Source organism: Podarcis muralis, chromosome 13 (assembly GCF_964188315.1).
Source record: "Podarcis muralis chromosome 13, rPodMur119.hap1.1, whole genome shotgun sequence".
Classification (NCBI taxonomy): Eukaryota; Metazoa; Chordata; class Lepidosauria; order Squamata; family Lacertidae; genus Podarcis; species Podarcis muralis.
The window spans coordinates 38,607,254-38,631,177 of record NC_135667.1 but is presented as its reverse complement, the minus strand read 5'-3'; the positions used below and the strand labels follow the sequence as shown (position 1 = coordinate 38,631,177).

The 23,924-nt window shown below is 48.7% G+C and overlaps 1 protein-coding gene across 1 annotated transcript; it reads right to left on the bottom strand.

The window, feature by feature from the left end:
* Window positions 1–1,460: 1,460 nt before the first annotated feature.
* Window positions 1,461–23,543, bottom strand: JOSD2 (Josephin domain containing 2). The gene is made up of 5 exons (XM_028702850.2): window positions 23,407–23,543; window positions 21,039–21,223; window positions 17,317–17,442; window positions 15,535–15,729; window positions 1,461–3,057 (listed from the first exon to the last, which is right to left on the bottom strand). The coding sequence occupies exons 2-5, from the start codon at window positions 21,176–21,178 to the stop codon at window positions 2,955–2,957; spliced, it is 564 nt and encodes a 187-aa protein (XP_028558683.2). The 5' UTR covers window positions 21,179–21,223; window positions 23,407–23,543; the 3' UTR covers window positions 1,461–2,954.
* Between the last annotated feature and the right edge of the window lie 381 nt (window positions 23,544–23,924).

Here is a 23,924-nt window from a genome sequence, read left to right as displayed (position 1 = left end):
GTCGGAAGGTCGGCGGTTCGAATCCCCATGACGGGGTGAGCTCCCGTTGCTCGGTCCCTGCTCCTGCCAACCTAGCAGTTCAAAAGCACAATGTGCAAGTAGATAAATAGGTACCGCTCTGGTGGGAAGGTAAACGGCATTTCCATGCGCTGCTTTGGTTCGCCAGAAGCGGTTTAGTCATGCTGGCCACATGACCCAGAAGCTGTACGCCGGCTCCCTTGGCCAGTAAAACAAGATGAGCGCCGCAACCCCAGAGTCATCTGCGACTGGACCTAATGGTCAGGGGTCCCTTTACCTTTACCCTTTAAGAGTTGTTGGGTGACCCTTATTCCCTGGCAGAGCTCCAAATTCCAGGGTGGTGTAACAATCAATTCCTCTTCTCTGAGAATCAAAGCTCTAGAAGAGGAATAGGGGCCACCCAACAACTCTCAGCATCCTTAACAAACTACAGCTCCCACAATCCTTCAGGAGAAGCCATGCCTGTTTATAAAGTGATATCACAGTGCCTTAAATGCATGGCATGAATGTGACCCTAGCTTTGCCTTCTGGAAAAGCAGAGAGCCAGCCTTTGACCTCTTCTGTATAGTAGCTCTTCAGTTTAATAAACAAATGCAATAGATAAGGGAGGGCAGGAATGGGCTAAGCCAATGGTAGCAACCAGGACCCCCACGATCATCACCTGAGGCCCTTCCTCATGTGCCTCTTCCGCAACAGGTCTGGAGAACGGGCCTTTTCTGTGGTGGCTCCCTGCTTGTGAAATGGTCTCCTCAGGGAGGCTCGCCCGGCGCCTTCATTACAGATATTTAGGCACCAAGCAAAAACATTCTTCTTCTTCTAGACATTTGGCTAATTGAACAATCAATGGTCTTTTAAAATGGGGGTGTGGGGTTTTTTTTATATTTAAGCGTTTTTGTATTGAAAACTGACCTGACGTCCTTAGAGGAAGAGTGATATAGATATTTTAATAAAGATACATAGGGTTGCCATACGTCTGGATTTTGGCAGCCCATGTCTGCAGTGAGGGTTTTGCCATTTATCCATAAAAATAGCTCAAAAGCGGCATTTTTAAAAAGTGATTTTGCGCCCCCCCCCCCAAAAAAAAGAAAAAGCTCAACAACTTTTCTGTCCGGATTTTCACTGTTTGAAATATGGCAGCCCAAAAGTACATGAATAAATATACTTTGATGAAAAAAGAGGGCTAGCACCAGCAGACGAAAAGAGTGTCTCTGTTTTCATCTGTGAAGCGGTGAGGACACAGAAACACTCACTCACTAATGTAATTAGCGACACAGAACTGGTTTCTTACCTGCAATAGGCAACCTTTCCCACTCCACTCATGCATTCCCCGACACAGTCACAGTGACTCTTCCAAAACAAGAGGCTGACTCTCCCTATGCAAGAAGGTGTGACTCCCTCCGCCCATTCCAGGGAAGAAGAAAAATAAATTCCACGCCGAACAATCACAAACTCCAGCACACATTTTATTGGTTTTGCATCGTTTATTTTCTTCCTTCTTTTTCGGTTTTCCGAGAACTTAAAAGGGTTCTTGTGTTTTGGAAGAGGGGGGGGGGGTATTTTCCTTGTCAGGAAAAGGACAGCACACAAAGCATAAAGACTGGAAGGATTATTACCGGGGTGGGGGGGGAGGCGAGAGAGAGCTGGGCAAGGTACTAGCCTCACTTCCTGACCGCTGCGGAAAAGCTGCGCAGCTCCCACTCATTTCTGACCTACTGCAAGGAATGTCATGTACCCCTTTGCAATTTTCCTCCTGGAGGATGAGAAACACACCTTTTCCTTTAAGAAGACTCCCTCCACCCACAAAAATAAAAACAAAAACCTACCTTATCCCCCTACCCCAATCCAACCTGTGTTTTGGAACAGATAGAAATCCAACAGACAGACAGATTTTCCCCAACACCTAACATTGTTGGGAGAAGCTTCCTGGTTGAATTTATGTTAGCCAGCAATTACGGGCCCAGGAGTTAAGTGCTTGCAGCCTTGCATCTGTGTGCAAGCCAATCTGTGACTCCAGCCCAATAATTCCTCTAGCCAACTTCACCCCGGTTCCCCGGACGTGCTAGCAAAATTGCACTTTCACACTCCTTTTCTCCCTCTTTCCCAACTTCGCTCGTCAAGACAGCCAACTCGAGAGTTCTTAACCCCAGATATCATTCCTACGGCCTTCTGCAGGGAAAAAAAAAAAGAAAATGAGATGTCCTGCAAACTGCCCCTTCCAATATCCTCCAGAGTGGACCCTTTTGGAGGCACCCAACACCTCGCCCCAAAATGAAACTACACTTGATCTTAGCCAAAAGGCCGAGAAGCGATCGCCCCAAAATGAAGAGGCAGCAGATTTAAGGCAAAAGGCAAAGGAAGTCCTCACTTAGCCCAAGGAACTCGCTGTGATACACTAGCAGAAATGGCTTTCCACGAAAGGGATCACGTATAAGCAGAGAAGAGAGGTCTGCTATGCCACAGTGGCTGGAAGCAGAACCGGGTAGTCAGACACATTTATATCACCGACTGCCACATGCCAGGAAACGCACAAGGGTTGGACAGAACCATCATAGCCTGCCTGTAGAGCTAGACACATATACACACACACACACCCTTCAAAGATCTGGTTGGTCGCTGTTGGAAGACATAGCATGACTCATCTCAAAGGTCTTAACTGGTCGCGCCAGGAGACCTGCCACCATTTGGGCACTGCATCCTTTATTCCACACTGTCCCAGGACAGACCAAGTCTTTAAAAAGCAAGGGGGAAGCTGGGGGCTCCTATTTCCTGGAGAGGGGAGGAGGACGGATCTCGTACTGTCACTCCCAGACTGGCAGTGTAGAAACGGGAGGACGTGCAGCTTCTTCCTCCCCCACAACGCATGCAGCAGCCAGCACAACAGGGTGGGGCAGAGTGCTTCAGGGCAGGCCCCAACGTGGATCCACAGGCGCCAGGGGTCACCTGACTGTGCTCAGCCAGTTCCCAGCTTCGCTCGACTCATGGGGCACAACCAGCAGCAGCTCGCAAGGGCCCTGGGACAGTATTTCCTGCAGGAACACCCTGTGGTGAAGAAGAGGGAAGGAAGAAGAGGTCACGGACAGGAAGGTAGAAAGCTGCCATTGGTCCATCTAGCTCAGTATTGTCTATACCTGAAGGAGTGTCTCCACCCCCATCGTTCAGCCCGGATACTGAGGTCCAGCTCCAAGGGCCTTCTGGTGGTTCCCTCACTGTGAGAAGTGAGGTTGCAGGGAACCAGGCCGAGGGCCTTCTCAGTAGTGGCACCCGCCTTGTGGAACGCCCTCCCATCAGATGTCAAGGAAATAAACAACTATGATGGAACCTCTACTTATGACCACAATCCGTTCTGGAGGCCCGTCTGGAAGTCGAAACGGGTTGCTGGGAGAGGCGCTGTTGTGCGCAGGCGACGACTGTCCGCTTCTGCGCATGTGCAAACAGCAATCGATGCTCTTGCACATGTGCGAACAGCAATTGCCGCTTCTGCGCATGTGTGAATGGCGACCGACACTCCAGCGCATGTGTGAACGGCGGCAAACCCGCCGGTTACTTCCGAGTTTGCCACGGATGTTGGGCGAAATGGACGCAAGCGGAGGCGGACGTAAGAAGAGGCTTGACTGTACAGTCATACCTCCGGTTGAACGTGCTTTGAGATGAGCGCGTTCGAATTGCGCTCCGCAGCAACCCGGAAGTAACAGAGCGTGTTACTTTCGGGTTTCGCCGCTTGCGCAGACGCTCAAAATGACGTCATGCACATGCGTAGAAGCACCGAAACGTGACCCGCACACGTGCAGATGCACGGACATGGGTTACGTTTGCTTCTAGATGCGAACGGGGCTCCAGAACGGATCCCGTTCACATCTAGAGGTACCACTGTATTTGATTTCTAAAAGGCACACGACTTCTAAGACATCTGAAGACAGCCCTGTTTAGGAAAGTTTTTAATGTTTGTTTTATCGTGTTTTTAATATTCTGTTGGGAGCCGCCCAGAGTAGCTGAAGAAACCCAGCCAGATGGGTGGGGTATAAATAAATTATTATTATTATTATTATTATTATTATTATTATTATTATTATTATTATTACTCTTGACTAGCAGTAGCAATTTGGGGGTTTTGTGCAGGGGGCGATTGCTGGAGACACCAGCAATTGAATATTCTGGGATATTCTGCACAGAAGGCATGTGGTCAAAGGTTCTTCCCCAAACAGGATCTCGCAGGGTCTCCCAAAGCGAGCTCCAAACACCCATTGACAGAAATCCAGTTGCAGAACCGTCGCAGCACAAAATAGCCGTGGCTGTTTACCAAACTTCACCCTTGCCCTGCTGCCAGCTCACACCAGAAGGAAATTGCTCATTTTGCCTGGCACTAGTAGGACTTCCAAGTGGGGTGTAGCGTTTCAAGAGGAGGAACAAAATTCCAGGAGAGTTACTGGGCTGGTCTTTATCAAAGGCAAAAAGGCACTGCAGCGTCTCTGGGGAGTAGCTGCCTTACCATGGCTTTTGAGGACAAGAGGTTATATGCTTTGATGCTGTAGCAGCTGTTTAGATTATGGATGACATTCATGTCTCACGCCCCCAGATGACCAGGCTGTGTTCTCCACGTTCCTACCATCTTGTGCCTCCTCACGTGGTTTGCTTGGTTGATCCTGCAATGACCCTTTTGCCCAGTGCACACCTCAATTTTAACACTCTATTTCATGAATCCGATGAAAGAATGAAAACAAAATATTGCCTGCACGATCTCTGGCTACAAGAAGTCGGTCTGGTTTTCTCAATTTTGTTCCTCTTTAATGACTTGCCTTTGCACCATCACGTTTTCAACGCAACTTACAACCCAAAGTCAGGCACATACATTCTGAAAGTGGGACACACAGCAACGGAACCAGCAGCGCCACAGCCTAGTGACAGAACACATGCACTGCTTGCAGAAGGGCCTTTAGGTTCAATTCCCAGAATATCCAGGTAAGTACAGTGGTACCTCGGGTTACATACGCTTCAGGTTACAGACTCTGCTAACCTAGAAATAGTACCTCAGGTTAAGAACTTTGCTTCAGGATGAGAACAGAAATTGTGCTCTGGCGGCACAGCAGCAGCGGGAGGCCCCATTAGCTAAAGTGGTGCTTCAGGTTAAGAACAGTTTCAGGTTAAGAACAGACCTCCGGAACGAATTAAGGTCTTAACCCAGGGTACCACTGTAGTGGAAGATATCTTTCTCTGAAATCCTGGAGAGCTTCTGGTGGTCAGTGAAGGCTGGGAAGGGGGAACCTGTGGCCCTCCAGATTGTTGCTGGACTACAACTCCCATGATCCCAGACGACTGGGTTGATGGGAGTTGAAGTCCAACATTCTGGAGGGTCACGGTGTCCCCATTCCTGGTGTAGACGATACAGTGGTACCTCTGGATACGCACACCTCTGGTTGCGTATTCTTCGGGTTATGCACGTGGCAAACCCGGGTTTCGCCAGGTGCGCATGCGCAGAAGCGCTCTACTGCGCATGTGCATGCTCAGAACAGGCACCTCCGGTTGTGAATTCCTCGGGATCCGACCGGAGCTCTGGAACAGATCCAGTGCAAAAGTGTACTTAGTTACATGGACCAAAGCTCTTACTTGGTGCAAGGCAACTGCCTGTGATTGTAACAGGCAGGAAACAAATGACTTATCACATTATTATAAGCTGTCAAAAGTTCAGCAGAACGAAATTGTTTTTAAGTCGCTGCTGGACTGACATCTTATCCTCTTGAAAAGCCAAGGGCTTCCACTCTGTCAGATTTCTTTTCTTTACCATTTTTAATACGTATAAAAATCGTGGGTGGCAAATGCCACCTTTAAAGCAATTACCTGCTGTCCGAGAAGAGCAAATGCCTGCTCTGTGACACATCCATGCATCACCTTGTAAAACGAAGCACTGCAGGGCTGCTGCTATTTCCTCATGAGCAACTGGAATCCATATGCTAGCCTGCCCCTAACTCGGAAGCGAGTAACACTGTGCTCAGCTGGTGCTGCTCACAAGTAAGGACACAAAAGGACTGCACCCTCAGAACTCTTTAGCAGCCTGAGTTTTAACACGGTGTCTGCAAACTGGGAGGATGGTTGCCAAAAGACTCGCTGGAAAGAATATCCCCTAAGCTGGGGCAGTAGCATGAAGACAATTTATCTCCAGTGACCACCCATATATCCTCCCCAAAGGAAGAGGAACCTGGAAAACAGCCTCAGTGAGGACCTCAGGGAAAGGGCAAGTTCCTACAGGAGAAGGTGGTTCCTAATAATAATAATAATAATAATAATAATAATAATGTGGTATCACGGGTTAAGAACTTAATTTGTTCTGGAGGTCCGTTCTTAACCTGAAACAGTTCTTAACCTGAGGTACCACTTTAGCTAATGGGGTCTCCTGCTGCCACTGCGCAATTTCGGTTCTCATCCTGAAGCAAAGTTCTTAACCTGAGGTACTATTTCTGGTTTGCGGAGTCTGTAACCTGAAGCGTCTGTAACCCGAGGTACTACTGTAATAATAATAATAATACAGTAACAACAACCCTGCCCATCTGACAGGGTTGCCCCAGCCACTCGGGGTGGCACCCAACAAAAAAACTTCATTAAAACTTCCAAAAAGCCATTATAAACTTCCCTGAACAGGACTAGATCTGCCTTCAGATGTCTTCCAAAGTTCAGTCAGTTGGGCATTCCACAGGGCAGGTGCCACTACCAAGAAGGCCCTCTGCCAGGTTCCCTGTAGCTTCACATCTCGCAATGAGAGAACCACCAGAAGGTCCTCAGAGCTGGACCTCAGTGTCCTGGCTGAACAATGGGGGCGGAGCATTCTTCAGATACTATTCTGAGCTGGTTTCAGGCTTTGCCTCTCATCAGTGGCAGAAACAGAAGCACCTCTTCTGCAGCATCAGTAGTTGCAAATAGAAAAAGGGGGCAACATTACGGTCCCTCTGGTCCATTTCCCCAGTATAACTCTAGCTTAACCCATCATGCAAAGGATATAATCAGACAGATACGCAAATGGGGACTGGAAGAGACCCGACTGCTTTCCAGAGCAAGACTTTGCAAAGTACCTCGGGGCTGGCTTCTGCCTGCCCCTCCTGCAAAGGAACCCTACTTTTCAGCCTCATTTTAAAATGGCTTTTTGCTCAGGATTCTGGGCGCAGTCTTCACGGAGGAAGACATTTCATTAAATCAGTTCATCTTGCCACCTGCGTGTGGTGGGATGATGAGCTGCTTGTGCGTAAAATGCAAGTCCCTCAGAGTTTGATCAGGTTTTCAAACCTCTGCCTGTGACGGAGCCCCTCCGGCATGGCTGCGTCAATCGCTAGTAGAATCCGAAAGTGGTTGCTTTCGGAAACGTTTCCAACATAAAAGCTCTTTCACGGAAACACGTCTTCTGGACTCTCTGCGTGACAGTTTCCGGCGAGGCGTGGGTGTCCCTATAGGAGGTCCTGAGACCTCTCCACTGTTTTCGCTGGAAACGTCTCTGAGCCACCCCTCCGACTCACTTTCCCTGGAAGTTCCTGCTCGCCCCCTACTGGTTCCCTCTTCAGCTGCTCCGTCTCTTTCAACCTGAGGGAGCCTTTGCACCTCCTGTCCTTCCGATGGCAGTTCCCTGACATCCACCTCCCCTCCAGGGCCCCCTTCACCCCCTCCCGTCTCCTCCCCTCCGGGCTGGGAGGAAGTAAAACCCCTGAAAGAACCTTCCTCATCGTCCGAAGTTTCGAACACTTCCCTCCACCTGCTACTGTCCCTCGTCTCTCGATACTCCTCGTCTTCGGAGTCTATTCCCTCTTCCAACTCCGACTCCGTGAATCCTTCCATTTCCTGTTCCTCGTCGGTGGTGCCGAAGTACTCCCTCCTAAACCTTTCTACCGGCTGTGGTTTCCTAGGGAATCTTTGGTGGAACGTTTCTGTTAAAACCTCGTCATTGACCTCCCCTGCAGTCACCCAGGTGTTTTCTGACTCCGGTTCCCCTTCCCACGCCACCAAATACTCTACCTGATTTCCCTTCCACCTGGAATCGAGGATTTCCGCTACATGGTTGCTGCGTTCCCTCTCTTCCAAGGCTGGTCCCCTGACGTGCTCCCCTTCACGTCCCCCCCTGTATGGTGACAGTAACGACCTGTGGAACACTGGGTGCAATTTCATGTGGTTGGGTAACCGGAGTTTGAAAGCCACCGGGTTGACCTGCTGAATGACCTCAAAGGGTCCCAATCTTCTGGGCCTCAATTTCTTACAACCCCCTTTGAACGGCAACCCTTGGGTTGACAGCCACACTTGATCCCCCACCCTTATGGTTTCACCTTCCCTTCTGTTCTTGTCTGCCTGCTTCTTATATTGTGCCTTGGCCCTTTCTAAGTTGAGCTGGAGCTGATGATGGATCGCTTCCATCTCTTCTACAAAATGTTCAGCCGCTGGAACGCTCCATCTCTCCCCTCCCTCCCCTGGAAATGCCCTGGGGTGACACCCGTAATTAGCCAAAAAGGGGCTCATCCCTGTGGACACATTCTCCGCATTATTGTAGGCAAATTCTGCCAGCGCCAACTTTTCGACCCAATCGTTCTCTCTGTCATTGACATAACACCTCAGATATTGTTGAAGAATGCCATTTGCTCTTTCCGCCTGCCCGTTGGTTTCAGGGTGCCGGGCCGTTGAAAAATTGACTTCCACGTGCAACAAGCTCATGAGCTTCCTCCAGAACCTGGAAGTAAATTGTTTGCCGCGGTCTGAGATCACCCTCAAGGGAGCCCCGTGCAACCTAAAGATGTGTTCTACAAACAACTTCGCTGTTTCTTCCGCTGTGACTGCATGTGAGCATGCTACAAAGTGGCACATCTTTGTTAACAGGTCTACTACTACCATGATGGCTGTTTTCCCCTTGGACTTCGGCAGATCCGTCATAAAATCTATTGATACCGCTTCCCAAGGCCGTTCTGGTGTGGGTAATGGTTCTAATAACCCTGCCGGCGCCCGTCTTTCCCCTTTGGCTCGCTGACATTGGTCACACCCTCTTACATACTCCCTTACATCTTCCCTCACCTTGGGCCACCAGAATTCCCTGGTAACCAACCACATGGTCTTGTGTTGCCCAAAATGTCCCGCCGTGGGGCTATCGTGCAACTGCTTGAGTACTCTCCCCCTCAATTCACCTTCGGGTATATACAGTGCCCCTTTGTAATACAATGCCCCATTTCTTTCCTCAAAACCTTCGGGGCTCTCGCCCTCCCCCCTGAGTCCTCTGAGCTTATCCTGGGCATATTCATCATTTTCCGTTTCCTCTACCAGTTCTCGTTGCCCCACCAGCGCCGCCCCACACACCCAGCGGTCCTCAGGGATGACATGTCTCTCTTCAATCGCCCCCTCCCCCTCCCAATACTCTGGTTTGCGGGAGAGAGCGTCCGCCCTGACGTTTTCTGGACCTGGCACATAACAAATTTCAAAGTTGAATTTAGAGAATTCCTGTGCCCATCTCACTTGTCGTTGGTTGAGCACTCGAGCTGTTCTCCAATACTCTAAATTCTTGTGGTCGGTGCACACTTGCACCTTGTGTTGTGCCCCAATTAATAAATGTCTCCACCTCCGGAACGCTTCGTGAATGGCAAGTAGTTCCCTGTCATACACCGTGTAGTTCCTCTCGGATTTATTCAGCTTCCGCGAGAAGAAGGCACACGGTCTCCACTCTGACATACTCCTCCCCGGTTGAAGAAGTACCGCCCCTACCGCCCGGTCGGACGCATCGGTTTCCACTCTCATGGGTTTTCGTAAATCCACATGCAGAAGTTGTTCTTCCGAGGCGAAAGCCCTTTTCAGTTCTTCAAATGCTCGCTCCGCCTCCGCCGTCCAAACAAATTTCTTCTTGCTGCTGAGGCAGTCGGTGATGGGCGCCGTCAAGTGGGCAAAGTTCTTGATGAACTTCCGATAAAAGTTCCCAAACCCCAAGAATCTTTGCACATCCTTCTTGGTCTTCGGTGTCTTCCATTCCAGTACCGCTTGGACCTTGCCTGGATCCATGGCCAATCCCTTGTCTGACAAGCGGTACCCCAGGAATTCCACCTCCTTGGTATGAAACTGGCACTTCTCCAGTTTCACCCACAGCTGGTTGGCTTGCAGCCTGCCCAACACTTCTCGAACGTCCCTCACATGCTGCTCCTCATCCTCCGAATACACCAACACGTCGTCTAAAAAGGCCACACAGTTCTTGTAGAGCAAAGGCCCCAGAACGTGGTTAATAAACGCTTGAAAGCACGCGGAGCCTCCTTGTAGACCGAAGGGCATAACGAGGTATTCAAAGGCTCCCAAAGGGGTGAACATGGTGGTCTTCCATTCATCTCCCTTCCTTATGCGTATCAGATTGTACGCCCCCCGCAGGTCCAGCTTTGTAAAAATCTTTCCCTTCCTTACCCTGGTCAAAATGTCATCAATTCGGGGCATAGGGAAAGCCAGGGGTTCCGACACTGCATTCAAGGCCCTGAAGTCACACACAAGTCTCGGCTTATCTGTGTTTTTTTTGTCCACAAAAAACACTGGGCTGCCCCCCACCGCTCGGGACTCTCTGATGAAACCTCGCTTCAGGTTTTTGTCAATGAACTCCCTCAGCTCCTGCATCTCCCTGTCGGACATGGCGTACAGCTTGCCCACTGGGAGTTGGGCCCCAGGGAGTAGGTTGATTTGACAGTCAAAGGGTCTATGCGGCGGCAGTTTGTCTGCTTCCCTTTCGCTGAATACGTTGCTCAGATCTGCGTATTGCGGGGGCACCTTCCCTCTGCCCATTACTTCCATCCCGGCTAGGGTGACTCTGTCTCCGCCCTGAACCTTCCCCTGCTTGCAGTGTTCTAGGCAATGCGCTGACCCAAAGGAGACCACCCTCTGATGCCAGCCCACTAGCGGATCGTGTAGCGCCAGCCAGCTCATCCCCAAAATGATGGGAGCTCCTCCCAAGGTGGCCACATTAAACGCTATCCGTTCAGTGTGCCTTGCCACCCTCATTATCATCGGGACAGTCTGTTGGCTAACTTCTCCTCCCAACAGCTCTCTGCCATCAATCGTGGTCACCTGCAAGGGATTACTTAAAGGGATGGTCTGTATCTGGTGCTCAGCTGCAAACTCCTTACTCATAAAATTACAGGAGCTGCCTGAATCCAAAAGCGCCTTGACCTGTAGGGGGTGTCCATTTGGCAGCTCTAGTGACACTTCTATCACTAAAGCAGGTCTGGGTGGTTCTGGCGTGGGCACTTTCACTGCTCTTTGGCCTGGCTGCTGTGCCCCGACGGTGGCAGCCAGGCGTTGGCTTTTACTTGCTCCTTGTTTTCCTCCTCCCTTTCCCCCACAGCTCCTGCCATCCCTTGCCATTCCTTTCTTTGTGGGCAGACTCTGGCAAAGTGCCCTGGCTGTTGGCAGAGATAACATTTCTTGGCGCTCTTTCCCTCCTTCTTCCGCCCTTCACTGGGATTTGAAACTGCGCGCGCCCGCGCTGTTCCAACTTCCATCGGCTCTGCCGGCGGGAAAGGTGGCTCTGGAATGTCCGGAATGCGCAGTTCCCTCCAACGTTCTCCTTTCCCTTCCCGCCTTTCCAAAGCTCTCGCTTCCTGGCGCGCTCCTATGGCCAGCGCGGATTTGGTCAGCTGATCCATAGACTCCGCCCTTGGCCCCCGGGAAAGTTCATCTTTAACGGCCGAAGAAAGCCCCTCTTCAAAAAGCATTTGGATGGGTTCCGCCGATAGGTCCCACCCCAATTTATGAATCAGCATAGTAAACTCAGTCCAGTACTCACGGACAGATCTGCTCCCCTGTTTGCAAGCCATTAACTGCCTTCGTACCACCCCCTGCTCAATGTCACTGGAAAACATCAGGTCCATGGCACGAAAAAACTTCCTCGTGTCCTTTAGTATCTCATTATTCACTGCCATCAGGGGTCGAACCCAATCCTTCGCCCCCCCTTCGAGATGGCCAATTACAAAAGCCACTCGCGATTCCTCGTCGGGGAAGTCATCATACTGCAGGTTGAGAGCGTATTGCATCTCAGTTCTAAAGGCATGATAGTTTCTGGGATCTCCCCCGAATTTCTGCACCAATCCTGGCACCTTTCTGGCTATCGGGGTGGTTTTCTCCTTTCCCTTTTCTGCATCCTGAGCCCTCCTCTCCTCAAGCCTCGCCGTTTGCATGGCCAGCTGGATCTCCAACGCCCTGTACCTTTCTTCCAGGCTTGGACCTCCTCCAGCTGCTCCTGCTCCTCCGGTTCCGGCTGGGTCGCTCATGATGCCGCTGCTTGCACAAGCTGGCTTTCAGGGACTTTCGGATTGCTGTGGTGGGATGATGAGCTGCTTGTGCGTAAAATGCAAGTCCCTCAGAGTTTGATCAGGTTTTCAAACCTCTGCCTGTGACGGAGCCCCTCCGGCATGGCTGCGTCAATCGCTAGTAGAATCCGAAAGTGGTTGCTTTCGGAAACGTTTCCAACATAAAAGCTCTTTCACGGAAACACGTCTTCTGGACTCTCTGCGTGACAGTTTCCGGCGAGGCGTGGGTGTCCCTATAGGAGGTCCTGAGACCTCTCCACTGTTTTCGCTGGAAACGTCTCTGAGCCACCCCTCCGACTCACTTTCCCTGGAAGTTCCTGCTCGCCCCCTACTGGTTCCCTCTTCAGCTGCTCCGTCTCTTTCAACCTGAGGGAGCCTTTGCACCTCCTGTCCTTCCGATGGCAGTTCCCTGACACTGCGTGTCTGATGCAAGACTACGTCAAGGTCACAGTGACTGTGCAGAAATCCACTGAGCACATATTCCAGCACATAACCCTCCAGAACTGGGGGGGGGGATATGTTCCCGGGACCCGACCGGCTGACGGAAAATCTACCCTTCTGTATCCGGGCAGTTATTTATTTATTTAATAAATAAAATTTATTTATTTATTTAAACTGGTTTTTGGCCTGGGTCTAACAGCTCCAATTTGGCTGAAGCATCGTAAACTGCAAAAACCATACATGCCTGGATGAAATCTGCTAGTGAGGTGTGTGACTCTAATGGTTGGTATTAGCATGAGGCAAGCTGGCTTTGCCATTTTCTGTTCTGTACTCCCAGTTCCCAAATACACCATATACTGTTAAGCCTGTATTTTATCGGCAAAGGGTTCTTACGCTTATGTTATACACTCCACTTGCATGCAACCATGCTTACATGGGTCGCCGCGTAATTAATAAATTAATTGGTCCTCTCTTGCTCAGGGCTGCTGCTCAGAAATGAGCGGGGAAAGGTGTGCCGGGCAGCGGCCTTCAATATGGGAAGACTCGGGACAGGCTGGGCAGCGACCCCGAGCAACTTCCAGGCAACAGCTGCAGCGGTGTATATGAGTCTCCTTCTCTCTCTCCTCCCCTTTTGAAGTGGGGTGGTTCCCCACTTTATGCAATTTCACTTAAATCCTGAACATAAATCCCGCATAAGCCCAGAACATAAATCCCGCATAAGTGTGTGGGGGAGGGGGAACACCTGCAACCTTCTGAATAAAGCATTGCGTTTATCCTTGCACAGCTGCAAAAAGTGAACTTGGTTCTGAATCCCATACCCGCCTGCTTTGTCACACGCTGCCGAGTTCCCTTGTGTAACTCAAAAGGCAGCGAGTGGGCTGTTTGGCTCGTGTCTTTGTGAATCCCAAAGATGTCCAGAGAACAACGTCAGTTTCCTCTGAGCTCAGGAATGGGGGGGGGGGCTACAGAGGTGGTGGCAGTAACATCTCCCAAATGTATCTCTCTCAAATACGTCTCTCATGCTGTCAGCTCAGAGTAACAAAACCATAATAGTAATGATAAATTTATTATATAATGTATTATTTCTACCTCGCCCATCTGGCTGGGTTTCCCCAGCCACTCTGGGCGGCTCCCAACAGAAGATTAAAAGCACGATAAAACATCAAACATTAAAAACTTCCCTAAACAGGGCTGCCTTCAGATGTCTTCTAAAAGTCAGATACAGTCATACCTCGGGTTACAGCCGCTTCAGGTTGCGTTTTTTTAGGTTGCGGACCGCCGAAACCCGGAATTACCGGAACGGGTTACTTCTGGGTTTTAGCGATCGTGCATGCGCAGAAGCGCTAAATCACACTTTGCGCATGCACAGAAGCACAAAATCGCAACCCGCACAAAAGCAGACGCGGGTTGCGAATGCTGTGGGTTGCGAACGTGCATCCCGCATGGATCACGTTCGCAACCCGAGCGTCCGCTGTAGTTGTTTATTTCCTTGACATCTGATGGGAGGGCGTTCCACAGGGCGGGCGCCGCTACTAAGAAGGCCCTCTGCCTGGTTCCCTGTTAACCTCACTTCTCGCAGTGAAGGAACCGCCACAAGGCCCTTGGAGCTGGACCTCAGTGTCCTGGCAGAACGGGGGTGGAGACGCTCCTTTACATGTTGGCAGTGGCGAGATTAAAACTACACAAACTTCTTTTTACCACCTCGAGTATTCTTGGGACCCGTGTATCTTCAGGCTCCTCCTTTATATTCCTTCTCCATCTCCACCTTTGCTCTCTCCCATTGCCGAATGACATACCATGAACAGCTACTAGAAGCCAGGCTTTTTTGATAACAGCACCTACCTATGGACTCTCCTTCGCTGGTGGTTTTTAAGCATAGATTGTTTGGGCATCTGCCATGAAGGCTTTAGCCAAGTTCCCTGCATTGCAAGGGGTTCGACTACATGACCCTTGGGGTCCCTTTCCAACTCTACAATTTTGTGATTCTATGAATAATCTTCCAAGGGAAGCTTGTCAGGACCCAACACTTCATACTCTTCTAGAGGCCTGGCAAAGAGAAGGCAAGACTATCCCAGAAGTCTTTTAACCGAGTTTTCTGATGCGCTTGTTATTTAAGCAACGTTAACCTCCAAAACTGATGGTGTTTGGTTTTCCAGTAAGGTTATAATGTGTTTCTTATTCATTGCCGAATAGCCATCTAGCAGGAATGCTATCACAGTGGATTCCTTTAAATCAGCAAAATGAGCTTTGAGGTCTTCTTTCTCACACTATAAATTCTATTCCACTGCACAATCTGCTTTGGTGTAAGCCAACTCTAATTCGCTTTGGGGCGCGAGGAGGATAAAGGAGGCAGGATATAAAGTATTTAAAAATAAATCACTGGGACTACACAATAAAGGTAAAGGGACCCCTGACCATTAGGTCCAGTCATGACTGACTCTGGGGTTGCGGCGCTTATCTCGCCTTATTGGCCGAGGGAGCCGGTGTACAGCTTCCAGGTCATGTGGCCAGCATGACTAAGCCGCTTCTGGCGAACCAGAGCAGCGCACGGAAACGCTGTTTACCTTCCCACCGGAGTGGTACCTATTTATCTACTTGCACTTTGACGTGCTTTCAAACTGCTAGGTGGGCAGGAGCAGGGACCGAGCAACGGGAGCTCACCCTGTTGCGGGGATTCGAACCGCCGACCTTCTGATCGGCAAGTCCTAGGCTCTGTGGTTTAACCCACAGCGCCACCTGCGTCCCTGGGACTACACAGTAGTCGTCCCCAAACCAGCCACAGGAGCAGTACCTGAGGTCAGATTCACCACCGATTGGAGCCGGACCCTTCAGCTTGGAGTCAAGGTTGTAGTAGGTGCCGTCAAGCTGGCGCACGGCGATCCAGTGGCGGCGCCTCACTGGGAGGGACAGGAAGCCCAGACACACGTTGGACGGGACGTTGATGATGAAGCCAAGAACCTCCTCCAGGGAGAGCTGCTCTAGGGGCCTAAGGCACAAAGGGAGATGAGACTGGTCAAAGAGGATTCTAGAGAGAGACACAGATTTCTGAAGTGACTCGTAGAAACTCAACGGTGTTGAGCTGTTAAGAAGCTAAAGCAGGTCTCAACCAGGGTGGATTTGATTTAAATCACTAGTCAGTAAGACTTGATTTAAATCTTTTTTTATTTTATTTTTTTACAGAAAGACTCATTCTTGCTATTATAATCTTAATATTTACAACCAAATGGAGGTTTCGTTTTTGGAAAAAATAATTTTTCAGAGTAGTTTTTGCAGTTATATCAAAAATTACTGATTAGAACTACATAGACCGATAATTACAAAATTATTGTGAGGTTTAATAAGTTAACTGTTTATATCTGGACAACTTTTCTGCCGTACTTTATTGGAAGAAGAAAAATAATCATTTCCTTAATAACAATGTAAACGATTTATTTCACTAAAACAATAACATTATAGCACATGTATCCATGTTTGTTAACTGATGTGGTTAAACAATTTAAAAAAAAAACTTAGACTGAGTTTTAGCACATATGAAAAACTTAAAACGTATCCTTATTTCCTGATGAATAGCCTTTGGACTATAATGTAACTTAAATAGAAAACTATCTTTAGAAAGATTTTTCCTCCAAAAGCATTTTATTTCAAAAATCTGATTTTTTCTCTTTTTTTAACCCACCCTGGTCTCAACACAGTCAGTCCTTGGGAAAGGAGGAGATTATCTGGGAGCAAAATGTCACTTCCACATTCTCCAGAATTCCAGGTCCAATTCACGGTAGAGGACAACAACAAAAACACCCTATGGCAGGCATGTCCAACTCCCAAGAGACTGCGATCTACTCCCACTATAATAAAACTGGCAGTGATCTACTCATTGGATTGACCAAAGTCGCTGAGATTTTTTGGGGAGAAGATGACCAGGGACGCCCCACGATCGACCGGTAGATTGTGGTTGACCTGTTGGAGATGCCTACCCTATGGGGACTGCAATCATATCAAAAGGACAAATGGTGGGAGATTTCAGCGCTGCCTCTAGTTCCATGAGACTTTGGCCTGCCTTACTCAACATTGCAGTGCAGACCAATTCACCTCGGATGCTCGCAATTCATCTCCATGTGCACAGCGTAACATGGAGAGGTGAAACGGGGACACTTCCTGCCGCCTTGAGCCAGCAAGACCCCTCCATGAACTCAGCTGGGACTAGACGCCAATTGGCTGCCCTCTTTCTCTCCAGACGCTCTCACTGCAGTGGCCACTCCATCCGGTTATTAGATCTGAAGATGCTATGCAACTCTGCTTAGTTCCCTTCCCCCCGCCTCTCCCTTCACTTCTCATTCTGTTTTCCTTTCGTATAATAGAATTGCACCTTAGATTGTCAGCCGTGGCCCCCAGCAATTCGGCAGAAAGGCATCCCATAAACATAATAAAGAAAGAAGCTAAAAGAGGAAGGTAGAAGAGGATCTGCCAATGGGAGGGCCACCGTAGCAATGGCAAGCCGGGAGATGATGGGGAGCCTGCAAAGTCGCCTGCGCCAGGGTGATGCACAACACCAGGCAAAGGTTGCTGCTCTCCTCACCTCCGTTTGTCCCACCAGATGGCTTCTAGACCCACACTCTGAAGAGCTGCCATGATGACGTTGACATCATAGTTCCCGGTTCCCAGAAAGCTGCGGTGCGGGTTCCACCTGGCATCTGGGGCCAGCCTGTTGGAAGGAAGGAAGGAAGGACTCACTGTAAGAATCAGAGGGCTGGACACCAGTGAAAGAATAAGGCACAGGGAAATTCTTGGGATCAGCGTAGGACCCCAATCCGAGAATTACTGTTTCGAATTATTATTGTGTACCCCACCCATCTGACTGGGCCGGCTTCCATCATATATAAAAACATAGTAAAACATTAAAAGCTTCCCTACACAGGGTTGCCTTCAGATATTTCCAAAATGTTATATACAGTCATACCTCGGGATAAATACGCTTTGGGTTGAGCGCTTTCGGGTTGCGCTCTGCAGCGACCCGGAAGTAACGGAGTGTGTTACTTCCGGGTTTCACTGCTCTCGCATGTGCAGTCAGTCAAAATGATGTCATGTACATGCGCAGAAGCGGCAAACGCGACCCGCACACACACGTCTTATTTTCCATTCAGGATGCAAACGGATCCCGTTCGCATCCTGAGGTACCACTACACAGTGGTACCTCTGGTTATGTGCTTAATTCGTTCCAGAGGTCCGTGCTTAACCTGAAACTGTTCTTAACCTGAAGCACCACTTTAGCTAATGGGGCCTCCCGCTGCCGCCGCTGCACGATTTCTGTTCTCATCCTGAAGCAAAGTTCTTAACCTGAAGCACTATTTCTGGGTTAGCAGAGTCTGTAACCTGAAGCGTATGTAACCCGAGGTACCACTGTAATTACTCAACTCCTTAACGTCTGATGGCAGAACAGGACAGATGCCACTACCACAAAGGCCCTCTGCCTGGTTCCCTGTAACTTCACTTATCGCAATGAGGGAACCGCCAGAAGGCCTTTGAAGCTGAACCTTAGTGTCTGGGTTGAGCGATGGGGGTGGAGATGCTCCTTCAGGTATACAGGGCTGAGGGCATTTAGGGCTTTAACCACATCATGTTGTCTCTCCTCAATACCCACCTTCTGTGGTCAGCACAACCCCTTAGTCCGTATGTATGATTTAACCTAAGTACAGTGGTACCTCGGGTTACATACGCTTCAGGTTACATACGCTTCAGGTTACAGACTCCGCTAACTCAGAAATAGTGCTTCAGGTTAAGAACTTTGCTTCAGGATGAGAACAGAAATCGTACTCCGGCAGTGCGGCAGCAGCAGGAGGCCCCATTAGCTAAAGTGGTGCTTCAGGTTAAGAACAGTTTCAGGTTAAGTACGGACCTCCGGAACGAATTAAGTACTTAATCCGAGGTACCACTGTACATCATTACTGAATTGCATTGCAAACTCCCCCAGCCCCATTTCCATCTTCCTCTGTCAAATGCTATATTGTATTCTCCAAGAGATAGTCCTTTCTTTCTTCTATTCTGTAAAAGCACCAACCCAATGATGTTACTATGTAGCTGTTGTTATTTCTTTTTTATCATCCTGCAAATTTACTCATTTATTATCAACCTGCAGATTTTTGCTTCTCCTAAGTTTGTGCCGAATAAAATATGTGCGTTTCACACATCCTGTTCTGTTTCTGCCCGTTTCAAGTTTGTAGAAACTTGTCCCCGGAGAGAGTCACCCTCAAAATATATCGAGAATAAAGGATGTGTACATCTTTCTATTCAACTGCCTCCTCTGCTTTTCCGGAGAAATATTATACCCCAGGGAGGCGTGCTTGCCCCGAACAACGCTGTATAAAAATGAACAATCAATCAACAGATCTATACGGCAAAAGAAGCAGTATTTCAGATGCTGACTTCACACCTGTTCCATCCGCTGGAGTGGCTGCTGAGTGCAAGATATATATCTGCACTGTGCTAATTAAAGTACCACGATGACCAGTGGATTTAAGTGACTAAAGGAAAACACCTTGGGAGTTGCCCAGTCCATCCATCAACTGTCAAAGACACGGGAGGACCATCCCTTCGGTGACAGGCATGCAGAATTAGTGCCCTACCCTAGTGCAGCGCTCCTGAATTTAAAGGCGCACGAGAAGAGACGGGCAGGTCCACGCCAAGCGGAAGGGGTGATGTGCCACCATGTGCCGATGCAGAACTGTGTTTTAAAGATGATTCACTGAAAGCCAGTTAAGCACAAGTTATGCCAAACCTCACACGCAGTGTTCAAAATTAGCCATGGCTTTCGACCACTTTTGACTCGGAGAAGATGCCTGGGAGCCAGGATGATGCCTGACATTTCCACCATCTGGAGGCGCATGCCTGGGGATCATTGGAGCTGGACTGTTTCTTTCACCCACTAATGCCCCATCCCGTAGAATTCCATTAGTTGTATTTTATCCGCACAATCAGAATGAATTTCTGGAACCAAAATGCTTTTTCTGGGTAGCCTGGGCAGGAGCAGTTACCATCAAGAAAGAGGTTGGAATCAGCCTATATATATATATATATATATATATATATATATATAGGGTCACGGGTGGCGCTGTGGGTTAAACCACAGAGCCTAGGACTTGCTGATCAGAAGGTCAGCGGTTTGAATCCCCATGACAGGGTGAGCGCCCATTTCTCGGTCCCTGCTCCTGCCAACCTAGCAGTTCGAAAGCACGTCAAAGTGCAAGTAGATAAATAGGCGGGAAGGTAAACGGCGTTTCCGTGTGCTGCTCTGGTTCGCCAGAAGCGGCTTAGTCATGCTGGCCACATGACCTGGAAGCTGTACGCCGGCTCCCTCAGCCAATAAAGCGAGATGAGCGCCGCAACCCTAGAGTCGGTCACGACTGGACCTAATGGTCAGGGGTCTCTTTACCTTATGTGTGTGTGTGTGTGTGTGTGTGTGTGTGTGTGTGTGGACTGTCCCTGCATCAAGGTACTTTTCTTCTTTAAGTTCTCAAAGCTCTTAACCTAGCTCAAGGTTGTCATCTGATCTAGCAGATCTATAACTGAGAATCAATCACAGTCAGTCCATCATTTGAAAAATAAGACTTTAGAGACGTCCTGCCCCAAAATGGCAATGAGACATTTCATTATGGCAACTGTAACTTTGGTTTAAAGAGCTGTTTGGCGCCTAGCTTATACAGTGGTACTTCGGGTTAAGAACTTAATTCGTTCCAGAGGTCTGTTCTTAACCTGAGGTCCCACTTTAGCTAATGGGGCCTCCTGCTGCCGCTGCACTGCCGCCACACGATTTCTGTTCTCATCCTGAAGCAAAGTTCTTAACCCAAGGTACTATTTCTGGGTTTGTGGAGTCTGTAACTTGAAGCATCTGTAACCTGAAGCGTCTGTAACTTGAAGCGTCTATAGCCCGAGGTACCACTGTATATCTGAGTTTCCTACACTGCTCATATGCATTTCATGGTACTGTGGGGGCTGTCTATGGGGGTTCTCCAGCAGTCAGCCTGGAGGTTTTAGTCCTCAAGGCTGCCAGATTTGGGGGGCACAGCAGGAAATATGAAGGAGATACAGCCTTCGCTTTCCTCTCCCTCCCCCCTCCTTGAAAAAACAATTGACTGTCGGGGAATTTTAAAAGGCGACTGTAATAAGCGATTTACAGAGCTGAAAGGCTGTTAGGGCATTGATAAAAGGATCCTGCATGCAGAGAAAAGTCTCCTCTGGGAATCTTGAAAGCAGATACAGAGGTATTAGCGAGAGGCGAAAGCACAAGACGTTCCAGCCACTCACTTCTTGCAGATCTCATCCGCCGCCTCTTGCGTGAAAATTCGTTCCTGCAGGACGTTGTTGAGGGCATGGACGGCACACAGCTCCAGCCGCTGCCGCTCATGGTACACCCCAGGAGCTTCGTTTCGTCCGGACCCGGACATCACATCTACGCAGGTCCAAGAGGTTCTTCCTGCAAGAGATCAGCCCTGGAAAGAAAGTCCAATGATGAAATCACAGAAGACAGAGAAGGCAGGGAAATCAATGCAATTGCATTAGTGAGCTACTGCCTGGCTGGTAGTTTCACATCAACTATGTGTTCCTTGGCCTTTCTCACATTGGCCCCTTTCCTCTTTGCCCATTCTGTCTCATCATTTCCCTTACCCTCTCAAGCGGCTTCCTTTAGTCTTCTCGGCTACCCCTTTGCTTACTCTTAACCTCTTTTAAGTTGCCCTAGGCCTAACACCTTCTCAAGTCACCTGCCTTCTCTTCTACTCATCTCCAAGGCATTCCTACCTGCCACGTCCCCTCTCTTGCATCACAGCAGCTCAGCCAATGGCAGCCAGAGACTCTCCTGCCTGCTCCCACCTGACCTCAGCATCAGGGAAGTCCCAACCAATCACTGCTGAGACTTCGACCATCATCAACAGCACCACAGAAGCCACAAGTGCATAATGACAAATGTAAATTTCCATGGCACAAAGGCAGTATCTGAATGCAACAAATAACATGATCCCACATAAATAAATATTCCTAAAGTCTAAGAGATGGAAGAGAAAGAATCAAAACGCATAATACTAAACCACACAGAAATCAAATATTTTAGCCACTAGAGTAGTAAAAAAGAAAGAGTGCTTAAAGAAATCACCACCAAGATCTATTTATTGGTGAAATTTATTATTTATTGATGTATTTTTATACCGCCCTTCAACGCAGTCACAGGACAGCGTACAACTAATTTACAAACAACAAAATATAATACGTGATACAATCGTTACGATCAAAATTCACATAAAATTCACGCAATTAATGTAGCTGCAGCATTAAAACTGACTTCACCGAAAGCGTTTTGAACCATTAGGTCTAAAAACAGTCATTCCTCCACAATATACTGTACTGCAGAACCCTGTCTATTCTGATGCAAGTCTTATTGAATTCAATAATCCTGGGTAAGTAGTGTTAGGATTGCAGACTAAAGGCACTTAACGTTTAAAGATCAAAACCGTTTTCCCCCTTCCACCCTGCTTTATTTTGTTTTAACAGGAACAGAAGAGCTCTACTGCAATTTGCTATAACTATAATTGTCCAAACCAGTCCTCACTAACTAAGTTCCCCAGGCAAGCAAGGTAATGTCCGCAAAGCAGTGCCAATTTATGTCGCAACTGTACTGGCTTTTTAAAAAGGTCCCCTAAAATATAGTAGCTACCAGTGTACATACTAAGAAGAAAGACACAGCGCTGCTGCATTCAAACTGAGAAAGCAGATCCACAGAAACCAAGGAACCCCCAAGTTACTCCTGCCTTTTAATTCCAGTGGTCCTACTCTGAGTGAAGACTAGCATGGGGCAGGGAGGTATATTGGTTCATTTCGTTGTGTATTTTGTGTTTCCACCTTGTATTTTTATGTTGTAAACCGCCCTGAAATCTACAAACGAAGGACGGCATCCAAATGTAGTAAATAAATAGGAAGCTGAGATAATCCGAACCTGTTTTAGCATTTTAACTTTCGTTACGTTTCAAAGCGCCTGGATTTTATCGCCTGATCTTCTTGCAAAGCACTTTGAGGGCTGCTGTTTTTCTTTGAAAGCAAGCAGCGTATAGATTTTTAGCTAACTAAACGAATAAAACAAACAAACAACATCGAACCGCCTGGACAGGAGAGTTACCGGTAATTCCCCATGCCCAGAGTGTGTTTCCAAAAGCAATTATAAACATATTATTAAAAAGTCTAGAGGCCTACAGGCCAGCTGGCAGCTCATAGTCTTCTATTTCACCAGGAAATTTTTCCTAATCCCAATCATAGATACAACCATATTACTTTTGTATATATTTTTAAAAAAACCAGAGAGAGAGCTTACAGCTCACAGTCCTTTCCTTTTCGCTAGAAAACTTTCCCTAATCGCAATTTAATAGGCTGCTGCACTGGGGGGAGCTGCTGATCCTTCCCTAGCAGGCTGGCAGCACTCTGTACATGCTCTAAAGCGCAGTTGTTTTAGTTAATGGTAGAGCCCCCAGTCTTAAAAGAAGCCCTCCCCTGTTGTTGTTGATGTTGTTGTTGTTGTGTTGTTGTTGTTAAATCCCCTTCCCCAGCCAGCTTAATAGCCTGGCCAACAATACCCAGACTTCCCAGGAGGAGAAAAATAACAATAATAATAACAATAAAAGCATCTTACCCTCGCGAAGCTGGGACTCCAGCAACTAAAACTCCGCGCCGTGCCCATCCCCGGGAGCCGCTTCCTTTCAAGGCCAGGCTGACAGTGCAAAGGGCGTGGGCGGAGAACTACCATTCCCAGCGAGCACCGGGCGAGGGCGGCGGGACTTCAACTCCCGGCATGCCTCGCGGCGCCGGCCGGAAGGAACGCGGCGAAACCGCCCTCCCCCCCCCCCCCCCAGATCTGCGCCGGTGACGTAGCGTCGTGTGGGCGGAGACGAACTGCAGGCGCGGTACGCGCAGAAGCCACAAAGCGCGCTATGGCAACGGGGTGGCAATGCAGTTGAATGGCCAGTAAGGCCAAGCAAATGTGAAAATGAAAATAAAATTAATAATAATACTAATATAGTCTAGGAGAGTGAAGAGAGTCAAAGCCCGGGCAGGGCGGTCAGGGGCAGAAGGGCAGGGCTCCTGCGTCGTCCGCTACGAGCAACTTTGAATTTACCTTGCAAATTCCTCATTTGGAAATAGCTTGCGCAG

Excerpts from the sequence above, each read along its gene's own strand:
- JOSD2 (XM_028702850.2), bottom strand. The coding sequence starts at position 21,178 with ATGTCCGGGTCCGGACGAAACGAAGCTCCTGGGGTGTACCATGAGCGG. Across the intron at positions 17,443-21,038 it reads GCGGATGAGATCTGCAAGAA|GCTGGCCCCAGATGCCAGGT; the intron begins GTGAGTGGCTGG and ends TCCTTCCAACAG. Across the intron at positions 3,058-15,534 it reads GGTGGTGAATCTGACCTCAG|GGTGTTCCTGCAGGAAATAC; the intron begins GTACTGCTCCTG and ends TCTTCACCACAG.